We start from the raw sequence: 13,954 nt of genomic DNA, 5'->3' as shown, positions 1-13,954 counted from the left end.
GAAAAGACTTTGTTCATGTTTGTTTATTCATGATTTAAAGCTTCAGTTTGTTCACACGTCCCGTCAGTAAAGTCTGTTAAACCGCTCTTGTTCAGTGATTTCATGATCAGATTCACTTCATCCACACAGTCAGTGTGTTGGAGCAGAATCTCAGCTATGTACAAGCAAATAATGAAGCATCTCCTTATTGATTATGATCATGTGAAGTGAAGTCATCAGGAGCAGCGAGAGCCTCCGTGGCTGAACAGACACAGGAAGGAGCGCCGCCTGAACAAAGTCCAACATTTACAGAACAACAAGAAGGCGTCAAAGTACCGCCCACAGTGTTTGATTGACAGGTTGATCTGTGTGCAGTGAAGAAATGCCACAACAATCAGCTCTCAGCAACAATGATGGAAACACAACAAGTCTGAAGGAATGAAACACACAATTTAACCCACTGACCCTGAAATGACTTCAGACTATTTGAGTTTACTGAACTCAGCAGAGGATTCAGAATAAACCGAAACTCCAGCACAGAGCGGCTGAGTGAATGTGGTCTGGACTCTGTGGAGGAGAGTCATGGTGTCAGAGACGCTGTAGAAGGACAGAATACCTGCACTGTGATCCAGGTACACTCCAACTCTGGAGGACTGAGGACCTGAGACGAGAGTTTGGACTTTGTTGTGATAAAACTTATAACTGTCTGTGGAACAATCTAACATCCAAGATTTGTCATTGAATCCAAATCCACATTCATCTGAGTCCCCTGCTCTGCTGATATTCTTGTATGCGACTGCTGCACCAACTTCTCCTCTCCACTCCACCTCCCAGTAACAACGTCCAGTCAGAGTCTCTCTACTCAGGACCTGCCACCACTCGGTGAATCTGTCTGGATGATCAGAATAAGACTGTTGTTGACTCGTGTGTGTTGCTTTTCTGTTCCCCTCAGATAATAACAGCTGTCTGTATGCTGTGTTTGGATCCAGTGTGATTTCACGTGAATATCTTAAGAAGTCAGCTCTGGTCTTCGGCTCTGGTTGTGGGTTTGACAGTAAAACATCCACTTTCATCACTGTCAGTGAGATGTTGGTCCATGTGTCTCTCAGGACGTCCTGTAGTTTGTCTCTGAGCTCTGACACAGCTGCTGTCACATCCTCAAAGTTCTTGAGAGGACGGATGTTGATGCTGGATGAGTGTGTAGACTCACTGAGTGCTGACAGTGAGGGGTAGTTGTGTAGAAACTGGTTGTGATCCTCTGTGTGTGAGAGCTTCTTCAGCTCAGCGTCTTTCCTCTTCAGCTCAGTGATCTCCTGCTCCAGCTTCTCCTGAAGCTCTTTGACTCGACTCACTTCAGTTTCCTGCTGGGATCTGACCTGCTGCTTCACATCAGAGCGTCTTTTCTCCATGAGACGGATCAGCTTTCTGAAGATCTTCTCACTGTGCTCCACTGCTTTATCAGCAGAGCCATTGATGGCCTCCACCTCCTGTTGAAGCAGCTTCACATCTTCCTCTCTGTCCTGGATTCTCTGCTGGATGTTGTGTCGACTCCCCTCCAGCTCTCTCTGCCTCTCAGTCCTCTCTGCTGCAGCTGACACTGTGTCGTGGCCTTTATGTTCGTCCACAGAGCAGAGATAACAGATACACTGCTGATCAGTACGGCAGAACATCTTCATCACCTCATCGTGACGAGAGCAGATGTTCTCCTGGAGCTTCTCTGACGGCTCCATCAGCTTGTGTTTCTTTAAAGGAACTGCTTCATAATGAGGCTGGAGGTGTTTCTCACAGTAAGAGGCTGGACAGGATAAACAGGACTTGACTGCTCTCAGTTTCCTCCCAGTGCAGACATCACAGGCCACATCTTCAGCTCCAGCATAGCAGTGATCAGCAGGAGCAGCTTGGAGTCCAGGCTTCTTCAGCTGCTCCACTAAAGCTGCTAACATGGTGTTTTTCAGCAGCTCAGGCCTCGGTGTGAAGCTCTTCCTGCACTGAGGGCAGCTGTAGATCCTCCTCTCATCCTCTTTGTCCCAGTGGTCTTTAATACAGTTCTTGCAGTAGCTGTGTCCACAGGGAGTCGTCACCGGATCCTTCAGTAGATCCAAACAGACGGAACAAGAGAAAGTCTCTCGGTCCAGCTGAACTGCTTTCTGCGCCATTTTACCTCTCAGTGTCAACGACCGTCTGAGTTTCACTTCCCGATAACTGCAACTAGTCTGAACTCTGACCTGAACAGGAAGTGTTTGTGCAGCGAATGAAACCTGTCAGCTCAGTTACGCCCATCCACAGACTGTAGATCTGAAGGGGAGGGAACAAGGAAATCTAGTGACAGAGTGGAGCTGCTGTGTGAGAGGAGGAAGAAGAGGGAGGGCTGATGGAGCTGTGACTCCCTCCAGGACGAGGAGCAGCTCTGTCAACCTGAACTTTGTCTCCTCTTTTACAACAGAGCCTCAGTTAAAACCTGCTCCACTCTTGAAAACATCAAAGTTTGTAGTTGTCAAATATCTCTTGGCTCCTCAGGCTTTGCTGATATTTCTCTGATTCTGTTCACTTATCTTCTCCTGGTTAAAAACAGCTGAGCGACAGTCGGGAGTGATCAAACTGAACTCTCATAAAGATTCAAGCTGCTGTATAATAGTCGTCTCACACAGTTAATGATCAACTTTGAAGCATTCGTGACAAAACAGCTGAGCGTCAGAATCTCATCCTGAGCCAAAGCAGCATTTCAAGCTTCAGACGTGTCGAAACAAAGCTCATCAGACCAGTTTTTGGTGAACTGTGACGTCATCTGTTGGTTTGAGGACGACCGTTTTTAAGGCTTTTGGCATCACGAGCGCTGCCATCTTGATTTTTAGAACCAGAAGTCACCATATTTGGAAAAGAGGGCGGAGCTGGAGATTGATATGCAAATGTTTTGTCTTTATTTATGTATTTAGTGTGAATGCCGAAGGCATCCCGTACACTTTTTGGCACGCTTCTCCTCCTACAAACTTTGTGCTATTGAAATCATTCAACCATCAAATTGTGCAGCTTTTTTAGGACATCATCGTGTGTACTTTTCTTTTTTTTACCTTTCATAATTTTGGAAATATTAAGCTTTTTATGCAAAATTTTTCCCATTCATCCTTATGGGGATTTTTTCAAATTTCATTCAGCTATAACTTCAGCATACGTTCAGCTATTGAAACCGTTCAGCTTTTTAAGCTCTTTCAGCCTTGTGCTTTTCAGCTTTTCAACTTTTCAACTTTTTCATGAATTCAGCTTTTTATGAAAAAAATTTAACATTGCTCTCCCTGTGCAAGCGTGGGTTTTCACCGGGTACTCCGGCTTCCTCCCACAGTCCAAAAACATACTGAGGTTAATTGATCATTCTAAATTGTCCGTAGGTGTGAATGAGAGTGTGTGAGAGTGTTTGTCTCTATGTGTGGCCCTGCGATGGACTGGCGACCTGTCCAGGGTGTCCCCTGCCTTCGCCCTAAGTCAGCTGGGATAGGCTCCAGCCCCCCCGCGACCCTGCAGAGGATTAAGCGGCGTACATAGAATATGTACAGATGATGGATGGATGGATGGAATTTAACATTGCCACAAATGGGAAAATCTTCAAATCCTCTTCAAAAATCCTCGACTTTCAACCTCTTCTTCTCCCTCATGCTTTGAGCTAGAGACACCACTCCAACTTTAAAAGAGTCACCCAACCTTGAACTATTGGGCTTGTATTCAGTTTTTAAAGATATTGTACGATTTTGGACTAATCACAGTTTTAGTTTGAAGAACTTTTAGCCCGTCTTCTGACTTTATAATGGGTGTGTATTGCATCGCCTAGAGTGCGTGACATCATCGCTAGAGTGTAGAGCAGCTGGATCCACTCAAGAAAAAAATTATCTTCAGCTTGATTTAGATCCCAAACCTTTTACTCAACATAGACAATGTATACATAGAAATGTAGGAAAACTTTTTGGCTTTCAGATGATGGTCTCATTTTAGATGTACGAGTTACAGTTTTGGATGTGGAAGCCCTGGAGCAACAAGAAGTGAAGCAGCTGCCCCATAAGCCGCAATGTTAATTTGGAGCCTAAATTTCTAGAGGACAGCAGACGGTACCTGATTTGTCTCTCTCGTTCTTGCCCTCATTTCTCACTTTCCAGTAATAAAAACCAGATGACCGAGATCAGCAATATCTCCTCTCACTCACCATATAGATGTTTTGACCCTAACTATTAACGTTTTTTGTAATATCGCAGGGTTTTGTGAGGCATTTTCCCATTCATTCTTATGGGGACAGTGTGTGTATCTGTAGAATGCGTGTGTATTGCGTCAGCTAGAGTGAGTGACACAATCACCTGATTGGAGAGCAGCTGAAACACTGGAGAGAGAATTCTCTTCAGCCGGATTTGAATCCAGCATCTTTTACTTTACATAGACGATGCAGCCATTTTAAGCTCTTTCTGCCTTTAACTTTCAACTGTTTCAGTGTTTTTTCACCTTTTTAATCTTTTCTGCTTTTAACTTTCCACCGTTCCAGTCTTTTTTCACATTTTTAACCTCTTTCTGCACTCTTGCTCGTGACCTTTTTAGCCTTTTAAGATGTTCATCTTTCTGCCTTTTCAACTCCTTTAAACATTCCGCTTCATGTTCAGCTTTGAAAATGTTCAACTTGTTAAACTCTTTCAGCCCTCTTCAGCTTTTCTGTCTTTCCATCTTTTGAAAATATCCATCTCTCTGCCAGTAGACATGATGTCTACTGAGCTACATGGACAAGGGAGCATGGCCCAAATATAACAAACAAATTATAATAACCGGATGTATGACGGCCAAAAGACTCGTGGCTACTAACTGGAAGGACGCGGACCACCAGAAAAAGGAAGATGGCTGCAAACGTTCCTAGAGACAATTTCTATGGAGGGAGCTGCTGCTAATCCTCTGGAAAGGTGTAATGAGGAACATTGTCTCTTATGGAGAGAAATAATTAACATGATACGCAGGTTACCCTCTTTCCAGACGACCCTGAAAGATCCTGAAGCTTCTGGTTGGGTTTGAGTTCAATCAGCCTGTACACGCCTGCTGTGTAACTGTTTACAGATTGTATCGGCTCCCATTGAGCTGCTGAGATACAGATGATTTCTGTACATCACCACACTGTTTTTTTTTGTTCATCTTTTTGTTCTCGTTTTCCTTCCCCACTAAATTCATTGATTTATTGTATATGTAACCCAGACTGATCGCCTCTGTATGTGTTTGTTTTATGTTTATTTAGGTTTTGCCAGGTTTTTTTGTTGTTGTTGTTTTATCACTTTTACTTTATATGAACTGAAAAATGTATTGGTAACTATGATTAAGTTGATTGTGTCTTATTATCTTTGACTCTCTGGCTGCCAATAAAAATTGAAATGACGAACCAGATCATTGATTTCTGAATGTTTTATCTTATATTTTATTGCTCTTATTGTTTTATAACATGAAGTCAGGATCATTTTGTATCATGAGTAAAACATATTCTTCTAGTTATGAACTCTCATGTTAGTTTGACATGTTCTCCGTCAGCTCTGTATGAAACCCTGAATGAAGACGAGGAGAAAAGACTTTGTTCATGTTTGTTTATTCATGATTTAAAGCTTCAGTTTGTTCACACGTCCCGTCAGTAAAGTCTGTTAAACCGCTCTTGTTCAGTGATTTCATGATCAGATTCACTTCATCCACACAGTCAGTGTGTTGGAGCAGAATCTCAGCTATGTACAAGCAAATAATGAAGCATCTCCTTATTGATTATGATCATGTGAAGTGAAGTCATCAGGAGCAGCGAGAGCCTCCGTGGCTGAACAGACACAGGAAGGAGCGCCGCCTGAACAAAGTCCAACATTTACAGAACAACAAGAAGGCGTCAAAGTACCGCCCACAGTGTTTGATTGACAGGTTGATCTGTGTGCAGTGAAGAAATGCCACAACAATCAGCTCTCAGCAACAATGATGGAAACACAACAAGTCTGAAGGAATGAAACACACAATTTAACCCACTGACCCTGAAATGACTTCAGACTATTTGAGTTTACTGAACTCAGCAGAGGATTCAGAATAAACCGAAACTCCAGCACAGAGCGGCTGAGTGAATGTGGTCTGGACTCTGTGGAGGAGAGTCATGGTGTCAGAGACGCTGTAGAAGGACAGAATACCTGCACTGTGATCCAGGTACACTCCAACTCTGGAGGACTGAGGACCTGAGACGAGAGTTTGGACTTTGTTGTGATAAAACTTATAACTGTCTGTGGAACAATCTAACATCCAAGATTTGTCATTGAATCCAAATCCACATTCATCTGAGTCCCCTGCTCTGCTGATATTCTTGTATGCGACTGCTGCACCAACTTCTCCTCTCCACTCCACCTCCCAGTAACAACGTCCAGTCAGAGTCTCTCTACTCAGGACCTGCCACCACTCGGTGAATCTGTCTGGATGATCAGAATAAGACTGTTGTTGACTCGTGTGTGTTGCTTTTCTGTTCCCCTCAGATAATAACAGCTGTCTGTATGCTGTGTTTGGATCCAGTGTGATTTCACGTGAATATCTTAAGAAGTCAGCTCTGGTCTTCGGCTCTGGTTGTGGGTTTGACAGTAAAACATCCACTTTCATCACTGTCAGTGAGATGTTGGTCCATGTGTCTCTCAGGACGTCCTGTAGTTTGTCTCTGAGCTCTGACACAGCTGCTGTCACATCCTCAAAGTACTTGAGAGGACGGATGTTGATGCTGGATGAGTGTGTAGACTCACTGAGTGCTGACAGTGAGGGGTAGTTGTGTAGAAACTGGTTGTGATCCTCTGTGTGTGAGAGCTTCTTCAGCTCAGCGTCTTTCCTCTTCAGCTCAGTGATCTCCTGCTCCAGCTTCTCCTGAAGCTCTTTGACTCGACTCACTTCAGTTTCCTGCTGGGATCTGACCTGCTGCTTCACATCAGAGCGTCTTTTCTCCATGAGACGGATCAGCTGGGTGAAGATCTTCTCACTGTGCTCCACTGCTTTATCAGCAGAGCCATTGATGGCCTCCACCTCCTGTTGAAGCAGCTTCACTTCTTCCTCTCTGTCCTGGATTCTCTGCTGGATGTTGTGTCGACTCCCCTCCAGCTCTCTCTGCCTCTCAGTCCTCTCTGCTGCAGCTGACACTGTGTCGTGGCCTTTATGTTCGTCCATGGAGCAGAGATAACAGATACACTGCTGATCAGTACGGCAGAACATCTTCATCACCTCATCGTGACGAGAGCAGATGTTCTCCTGGAGCTTCTCTGACGGCTCCATCAGCTTGTGTTTCTTTAAAGGAACTGCTTCATAATGAGGCTGGAGGTGTTTCTCACAGTAAGAGGCTGGACAGGATAAACAGGACTTGACAGCTCTCAGTTTCCTCCCAGTGCAGACATCACAGGCCACATCTTCAGCTCCAGCATAGCAGAGATCAGCAGCAGCAGCTTGGAGTCCAGTCTTCTTCAGCTGCTCCACTAAAGCTGCTAACATGGTGTTTGTCAGCAGCTCAGGCCTCGGTGTGAAGCTCTTCCTGCACTGAGGGCAGCTGTAGATCCTCCTCTCATCCTCTTTGTCCCAGTGGTCTTTAATACAGTTCTTGCAGTAGCTGTGTCCACAGGGAGTCGTCACCGGATCCTTCAGTAGATCCAAACAGACGGAACAAGAGAAAGTCTCTCGGTCCAGCTGAACTGCTTTCTGCGCCATTTTACCTCTCAGTGTCAACGACCGTCTGAGTTTCACTTCCCGATAACTGCAACTAGTCTGAACTCTGACCTGAACAGGAAGTGTTTGTGCAGCGAATGAAACCTGTCAGCTCAGTTACGCCCATCCACAGACTGTAGATCTGAAGGGGAGGGAACAAGGAAATCTAGTGACAGAGTGGAGCTGCTGTGTGAGAGGAGGAAGAAGAGGGAGGGCTGATGGAGCTGTGACTCCCTCCAGGACGAGGAGCAGCTCTGTCAACCTGAACTTTGTCTCCTCTTTTACAACAGAGCCTCAGTTAAAACCTGCTCCACTCTTGAAAACATCAAAGTTTGTAGTTGTCAAATATCTCTTGGCTCCTCAGGCTTTGCTGATATTTCTCTGATTCTGTTCACTTTTCTTCTCCTGGTTAAAAACAGCTGAGCGACAGTCGGGAGTGATCAAACTGAACTCTCATAAAGATTCAAGCTGCTGTATAATAGTCGTCTCACACAGTTAATGATCAACTTTGAAGCATTCGTGACAAAACAGCTGAGCGTCAGAATCTCATCCTGAGCCAAAGCAGCATTTCAAGCTTCAGACGTGTCGAAACAAAACTCATCAGACCAGTTTTTGGTGAACTGTGACGTCATCTGTTGGTTTGAGGACGACCGTTTTTAAGGCTTTTGGCATCACGAGCGCTGCCATCTTGATTTTTAGAACCAGAAGTCACCATATTTGGAAAAGAGGGCGGAGCTGGAGATTGATATGCAAATGTTTTGTCTTCATTTATGTATTTAGTGTGAATGCCGAAGGCATCCCGTACACTTTTTGGCACGCTTCTCCTCCTACAAACTTTGTGCTATTGAAAAAATTCAACCTTCAAATTGTGCAGCTTTTTTAGGACATCATCGTGTGTACTTTTCTTTTTTTTACCTTTCATAATTTTGGAAATATTAAGCTTTTTATGCAAAATTTTTCCCATTCATCCTTATGGGGATTTTTTCAAATTTCATTCAGCTATAACTTCAGCATACGTTCAGCTATTGAAACCGTTCAGCTTTTTAAGCTCTTTCAGCCTTGTGCTTTTCAGCTTTTCAACTTTTCAACTTTTTCATGAATTCAGCTTTTTATGAAAAAAATTTAACATTGCTCTCCCTGTGCAAGCGTGGGTTTTCACCGGGTACTCCGGCTTCCTCCCACAGTCCAAAAACATACTGAGGTTAATTGATCATTCTAAATTGTCCGTAGGTGTGAATGAGAGTGTGTGAGAGTGTTCGTCTCTATGTGTGGCCCTGCGATGGACTGGCGACCTGTCCAGGGTGTCCCCTGCCTTCGCCCTAAGTCAGCTGGGATAGGCTCCAGCCCCCCCGCGACCCTGCAGAGGATTAAGCGGCGTACATAGAATATGTACAGATGATGGATGGATGGATGGAATTTAACATTGCCACAAATGGGAAAATCTTCAAATCCTCTTCAAAAATCCTCGACTTTCAACCTCTTCTTCTCCCTCATGCTTTGAGCTAGAGACACCACTCCAACTTTAAAAGAGTCACCCAACCTTGAACTATTGGGCTTGTGTTCAGTTTTTAAAGATATTGTACGATTTTGGACTAATCACAGTTTTAGTTTGAAGAACTTTTAGCCCGTCTTCTGACTTTATAATGGGTGTGTATTGCATCGCCTAGAGTGCGTGACATCATCGCTAGAGTGTAGAGCAGCTGGATCCACTCAAGAAAAAAATTATCTTCAGCTTGATTTAGATCCCAAACCTTTTACTCAACATAGACAATGTATACATAGAAATGTAGGAAAACTTGTTGGCTTTCAGATGATGGTCTCATTTTAGATGTACGAGTTACAGTTTTGGATGTGGAAGCCCTGGAGCAACAAGAAGTGAAGCAGCTGCCCCATAAGCCGCAATGTTAATTTGGAGCCTAAATTTCTAGAGGACAGCAGACGGTACCTGATTTGTCTCTCTCGTTCTTGCCCTCATTTCTCACTTTCCAGTAATAAAAACCAGATGACCGAGATCAGCAATATCTCCTCTCACTCACCATATAGATGTTTTGACCCTAACTATTAACGTTTTTTGTAATATCGCAGGGTTTTGTGAGGCATTTTCCCATTCATTCTTATGGGGACAGTGTGTGTATCTGTAGAATGCGTGTGTATTGCGTCAGCTAGAGTGAGTGACACAATCACCTGATTGGAGAGCAGCTGAAACACTGGAGAGAGAATTCTCTCTTCAGCCGGATTTGAATCCAGCATCTTTTACTTTACATAGACGATGCAGCCATTTTAAGCTCTTTCTGCCTTTAACTTTCAACTGTTTCAGTGTTTTTTCACCTTTTTAATCTTTTCTGCTTTTAACTTTCCACCGTTCCAGTCTTTTTTCACATTTTTAACCTCTTTCTGCACTCTTGCTCGTGACCTTTTTAGCCTTTTAAGATGTTCATCTTTCTGCCTTTTCAACTCCTTTAAACATTCCGCTTCATGTTCAGCTTTGAAAATGTTCAACTTGTTAAACTCTTTCAGCCCTCTTCAGCTTTTCTGTCTTTCCATCTTTTGAAAATATCCATCTCTCTGCCAGTAGACATGATGTCTACTGAGCTACATGGACAAGGGAGCATGGCCCAAATATAACAAACAAATTATAATAACCGGATGTATGACGGCCAAAAGACTCGTGGCTACTAACTGGAAGGACGCGGACCACCAGAAAAAGGAAGATGGCTGCAAACGTTCCTAGAGACAATTGCTATGGAGGGAGCTGCTGCTAATCTTCTGGAAAGGTGTAATGAGGAACATTGTCTCTTATGGAGAGAAATAATTAACATGATACGCAGGTTACCCTCTTTCCAGACGACCCTGAAAGATCCTGAAGCTTCTGGTTGGGTTTGAGTTCAGTCAGCCTGTACACGCCTGCTGTGTAACTGTTTACAGATTGTATCGGCTCCCATTGAGCTGCTGAGATACAGATGATTTCTGTACATCACCACACTGTTTTTTTTTGTTCATCTTTTTGTTCTCGTTTTCCTTCCCCACTAAATTCATTGATTTATTGTATATGTAACCCAGACTGATCGCCTCTGTATGTGTTTGTTTTATGTTTATTTAGGTTTTGCCAGGTTTTTTTTTTGTTGTTGTTTTATCACTTTTACTTTATATGAACTGAAAAATGTATTGGTAACTATGATTAAGTTGATTGTGTCTTATTATCTTTGACTCTCTGGCTGCCAATAAAAATGTAAATGACGAGCTAGTGGAGCACGAGTCCAACCAGATCATTGATTTCTGAATGTTTTATCTTATATTTTATTGCTCTTATTGTTTTATAACATGAAGTCAGGATCATTTTGTATCATGAGTAAAACATATTCTTCTAGTTATGAACTCTCATGTTAGTTTGACATGTTCTCCGTCAGCTCTGTATGAAACCCTGAATGAAGACGAGGAGAAAAGACTTTGTTCATGTTTGTTTATTCATGATTTAAAGCTTCAGTTTGTTCACACGTCCCGTCAGTAAAGTCTGTTAAACCGCTCTTGTTCAGTGATTTCATGATCAGATTCACTTCATCCACACAGTCAGTGTGTTGGAGCAGAATCTCAGCTATGTACAAGCAAATAATGAAGCATCTCCTTATTGATTATGATCATGTGAAGTGAAGTCATCAGGAGCAGCGAGAGCCTCCGTGGCTGAACAGACACAGGAAGGAGCGCCGCCTGAAGAAAGTCCAACATTTACAGAACAACAAGAAGGCGTCAAAGTACCGCCCACAATGTTTGATTGACAGGTTGATCTGTGTGCAGTGAAGAAATGCCACAACAATCAGCTCTCAGCAACAATGATGGAAACACAACAAGTCTGAAGGAATGAAACACACAATTTAACCCACTGACCCTGAAATGACTTCAGTCTATTTGAGTTTACTGAACTCAGCAGAGGATTCAGAATAAACATAAACTCCAGCACAGAGCGGCTGAGTGAATGTGGTCTGGACTCTGTGGAGGAGAGTCATGGTGTCAGAGACGCTGTAGAAGGACAGAATACCTGCACTGTGATCCAGGTACACTCCAACTCTGGAGGACTGAGGACCTGAGACAGGAGTTTTGACTGTGTTGTGATAAAAGTTATAACTGTCTGTGGAACAATATAACATCCAAGATTTGTCATTGAATCCAAATCCACATTCATCTGACCTCCCTGCTCTGCTGATATTCTTGTATGCGACTGCTACATAAACTGTTCCTCTCCTCTCCACCTCCCAGTAACAACGTCCAGTCAGACTCTCTCTACTCAGGACCTGAAGCCACCCAGTGAATCTGTCTGGATGATCAGAATAAGACTGTTGTTGACTCGTGTGTGTTGCTTTTCTGTTCCCCTCAGATAATAACAGCTGTCTGTATGCTGTGTTTGGATCCAGTGTGATTTCACGTGAATATCTTAAGAAGTCAGCTCTGGTCTTCGGCTCTGGTTGTGGGTTTGACAGTAAAACATCCACTTTCATCACTGTCAGTGAGATGTTGGTCCATGTGTCTCTCAGGACGTCCTGTAGTTTGTCTCTGAGCTCTGACACAGCTGCTGTCACATCCTCAAAGTAGTTGAGAGGACGGATGTTGATGCTGGATGAGTGTGTAGACTCACTGAGTGCTGACAGTGAGGGGTAGTTGTGTAGAAACTGGTTGTGATCCTCTGTGTGTGAGAGCTTCTTCAGCTCAGCGTCTTTCCTCTTCAGCTCAGTGATCTCCTGCTCCAGCTTCTCCTGAAGCTCTTTGACTCGACTCACTTCAGTTTCCTGCTGGGATCTGACCTGCTGCTTCACATCAGAGCGTCTTTCCTCCATGAGACGGATCAGCTGGGTGAAGATCTTCTCACTGTGCTCCACTGCTTTATCAGCAGAGCCATTGATGGCCTCCACCTCCTGCTGAAGCAGCTTCACATCTTCCTCTCTGTCCTGGATTCTCTGCTGGATGTTGTGTCGACTCCCCTCCAGCTCTCTCTGCCTCTCAGTCCTCTCTGCTGCAGCTGACACTGTGTCGTGGCCTTTATGTTCGTCCATGGAGCACAAAATACAGATACACTGCTGATCAGTACGGCAGAACATCTTCATCACCTCATCGTGACGAGAGCAGATGTTCTCCTGGAGCTTCTCTGACGGCTCCACCAGCTTGTGTTTCTTTAAAGGAGCTGCTTCATAATGAGGCTGGAGGTGTTTCTCACAGTAAGAGGCTGGACAGGATAAACAGGACTTGACAGCTCTCAGTTTCCTCCCAGTGCAGACATCACAGGCCACATCTTCAGCTCCAGCATAGCAGAGATCAGCAGGAGCAGCTTGGAGTCCAGTCTTCTTCAGCTGCTCCACTAAAGCTGCTAACATGGTGTGTGTCAGCAGCTCAGGCCTCGGTGTGAAGCTCTTCCTGCACTGAGGGCAGCTGTAGATCCTCTTCTCATGCTCTGTGTCCCAGTGGTCTTTAATACAGTTCTTGCAGTAGCTGTGTCCACAGGGAGTCGTCACCGGATCCTTCAGTAGATCCAAACAGACGGAACAAGAGAAAGTCTCTTGGTCCAGCTGAACTGCTTTCTGCGCCATTTCACCTCTCAGTGTCAACGACCGTCTGAGTTTCACTTCCTGATAACTGCAACTAGTCTGAGCTCTGACCTGAACAGGAAGTGTTTGTGCAGCGAATGAAACCTGTCAGCTCAGTTACGCCCATCCACAGACTGTAGATCTGAAGGGGAGGGAACAAGGAAATCTAGTGACAGACAAACAAAACTCATCAGACCAGTTTTTGGTGAACTGTGACGTCATCTGTTGGTTTGAGGACGACCGGTTTTAAGGCTTTTGGCATCACGAGCGCTGCCGTCTTGATTTTTAGAACCAGAAGTCACCATATTTGGAAAAGAGGGCGGAGCTGGAGATTGATATGCAAATGTTTTGTCTTTATTTCTGTATTGTGTTAATCTTATTAAAGCTCAGTGTCTTTGTGTTGCGTCTCTTGTCCTCTCAGTGTCTCCTGTGTTTTCCCCTTGTTGCAGTTTGTCTCCCTCTGTCTGTCAGTGTTTTCTCCTCTGTTCCTCCCCCCTCGTTACCTCACCTGGCCTCCTCCCTCCTCTCTCTCCTCACCTGCTCCTCGTCCTCTCATCAGTGTGTCTCTGTATTTAAGTCTTTGTTTCCGCCTCAGTCTCTGTCAGTTCATTGCTTCTGTCTCGTGTTCCTTCTGATGTGTGATGTTCTTCCCGACTTCCTTCTGTCTCCATTGGTGTGTGTTTCTCTGATTCAGATTTCTGGTT

The 13,954-nt window shown here is 44.2% G+C and overlaps 3 protein-coding genes across 3 annotated transcripts; all 3 read right to left on the bottom strand.

Moving 5' to 3' along the window:
- Positions 1–7: 7 nt before the first annotated feature.
- Positions 8–2,477, bottom strand: LOC119019285 (tripartite motif-containing protein 16-like). Its single transcript, XM_037097739.1, has one exon. The coding sequence runs from the start codon at positions 2,133–2,135 to the stop codon at positions 462–464; it is 1,674 nt and encodes a 557-aa protein (XP_036953634.1). The 5' UTR covers positions 2,136–2,477; the 3' UTR covers positions 8–461.
- A 3,078-nt stretch (positions 2,478–5,555) lies between these two features.
- LOC119020197 (tripartite motif-containing protein 16-like) lies at positions 5,556–7,998 on the bottom strand. Its single transcript, XM_037099422.1, has one exon. It carries the CDS (start codon positions 7,681–7,683, stop codon positions 6,010–6,012), a length of 1,674 nt encoding a protein of 557 aa, XP_036955317.1. The 5' UTR covers positions 7,684–7,998; the 3' UTR covers positions 5,556–6,009.
- Positions 7,999–11,125: 3,127 nt separating this feature from the next.
- LOC119020231 (tripartite motif-containing protein 16-like) lies at positions 11,126–13,446 on the bottom strand. Its single transcript, XM_037099477.1, has 2 exons — positions 11,842–13,446; positions 11,126–11,760 (listed from the first exon to the last, which is right to left on the bottom strand). The coding sequence occupies exons 1-2, from the start codon at positions 13,251–13,253 to the stop codon at positions 11,580–11,582; spliced, it is 1,593 nt and encodes a 530-aa protein (XP_036955372.1). The 5' UTR covers positions 13,254–13,446; the 3' UTR covers positions 11,126–11,579.
- Positions 13,447–13,954: the final 508 nt, after the last annotated feature.

Source organism: Acanthopagrus latus, chromosome 5, assembly GCF_904848185.1.
Source record: "Acanthopagrus latus isolate v.2019 chromosome 5, fAcaLat1.1, whole genome shotgun sequence".
NCBI classification, from domain to species: domain Eukaryota; kingdom Metazoa; phylum Chordata; class Actinopteri; order Spariformes; family Sparidae; genus Acanthopagrus; species Acanthopagrus latus.
This window is presented reverse-complemented; position numbering and strand designations above follow the sequence as displayed.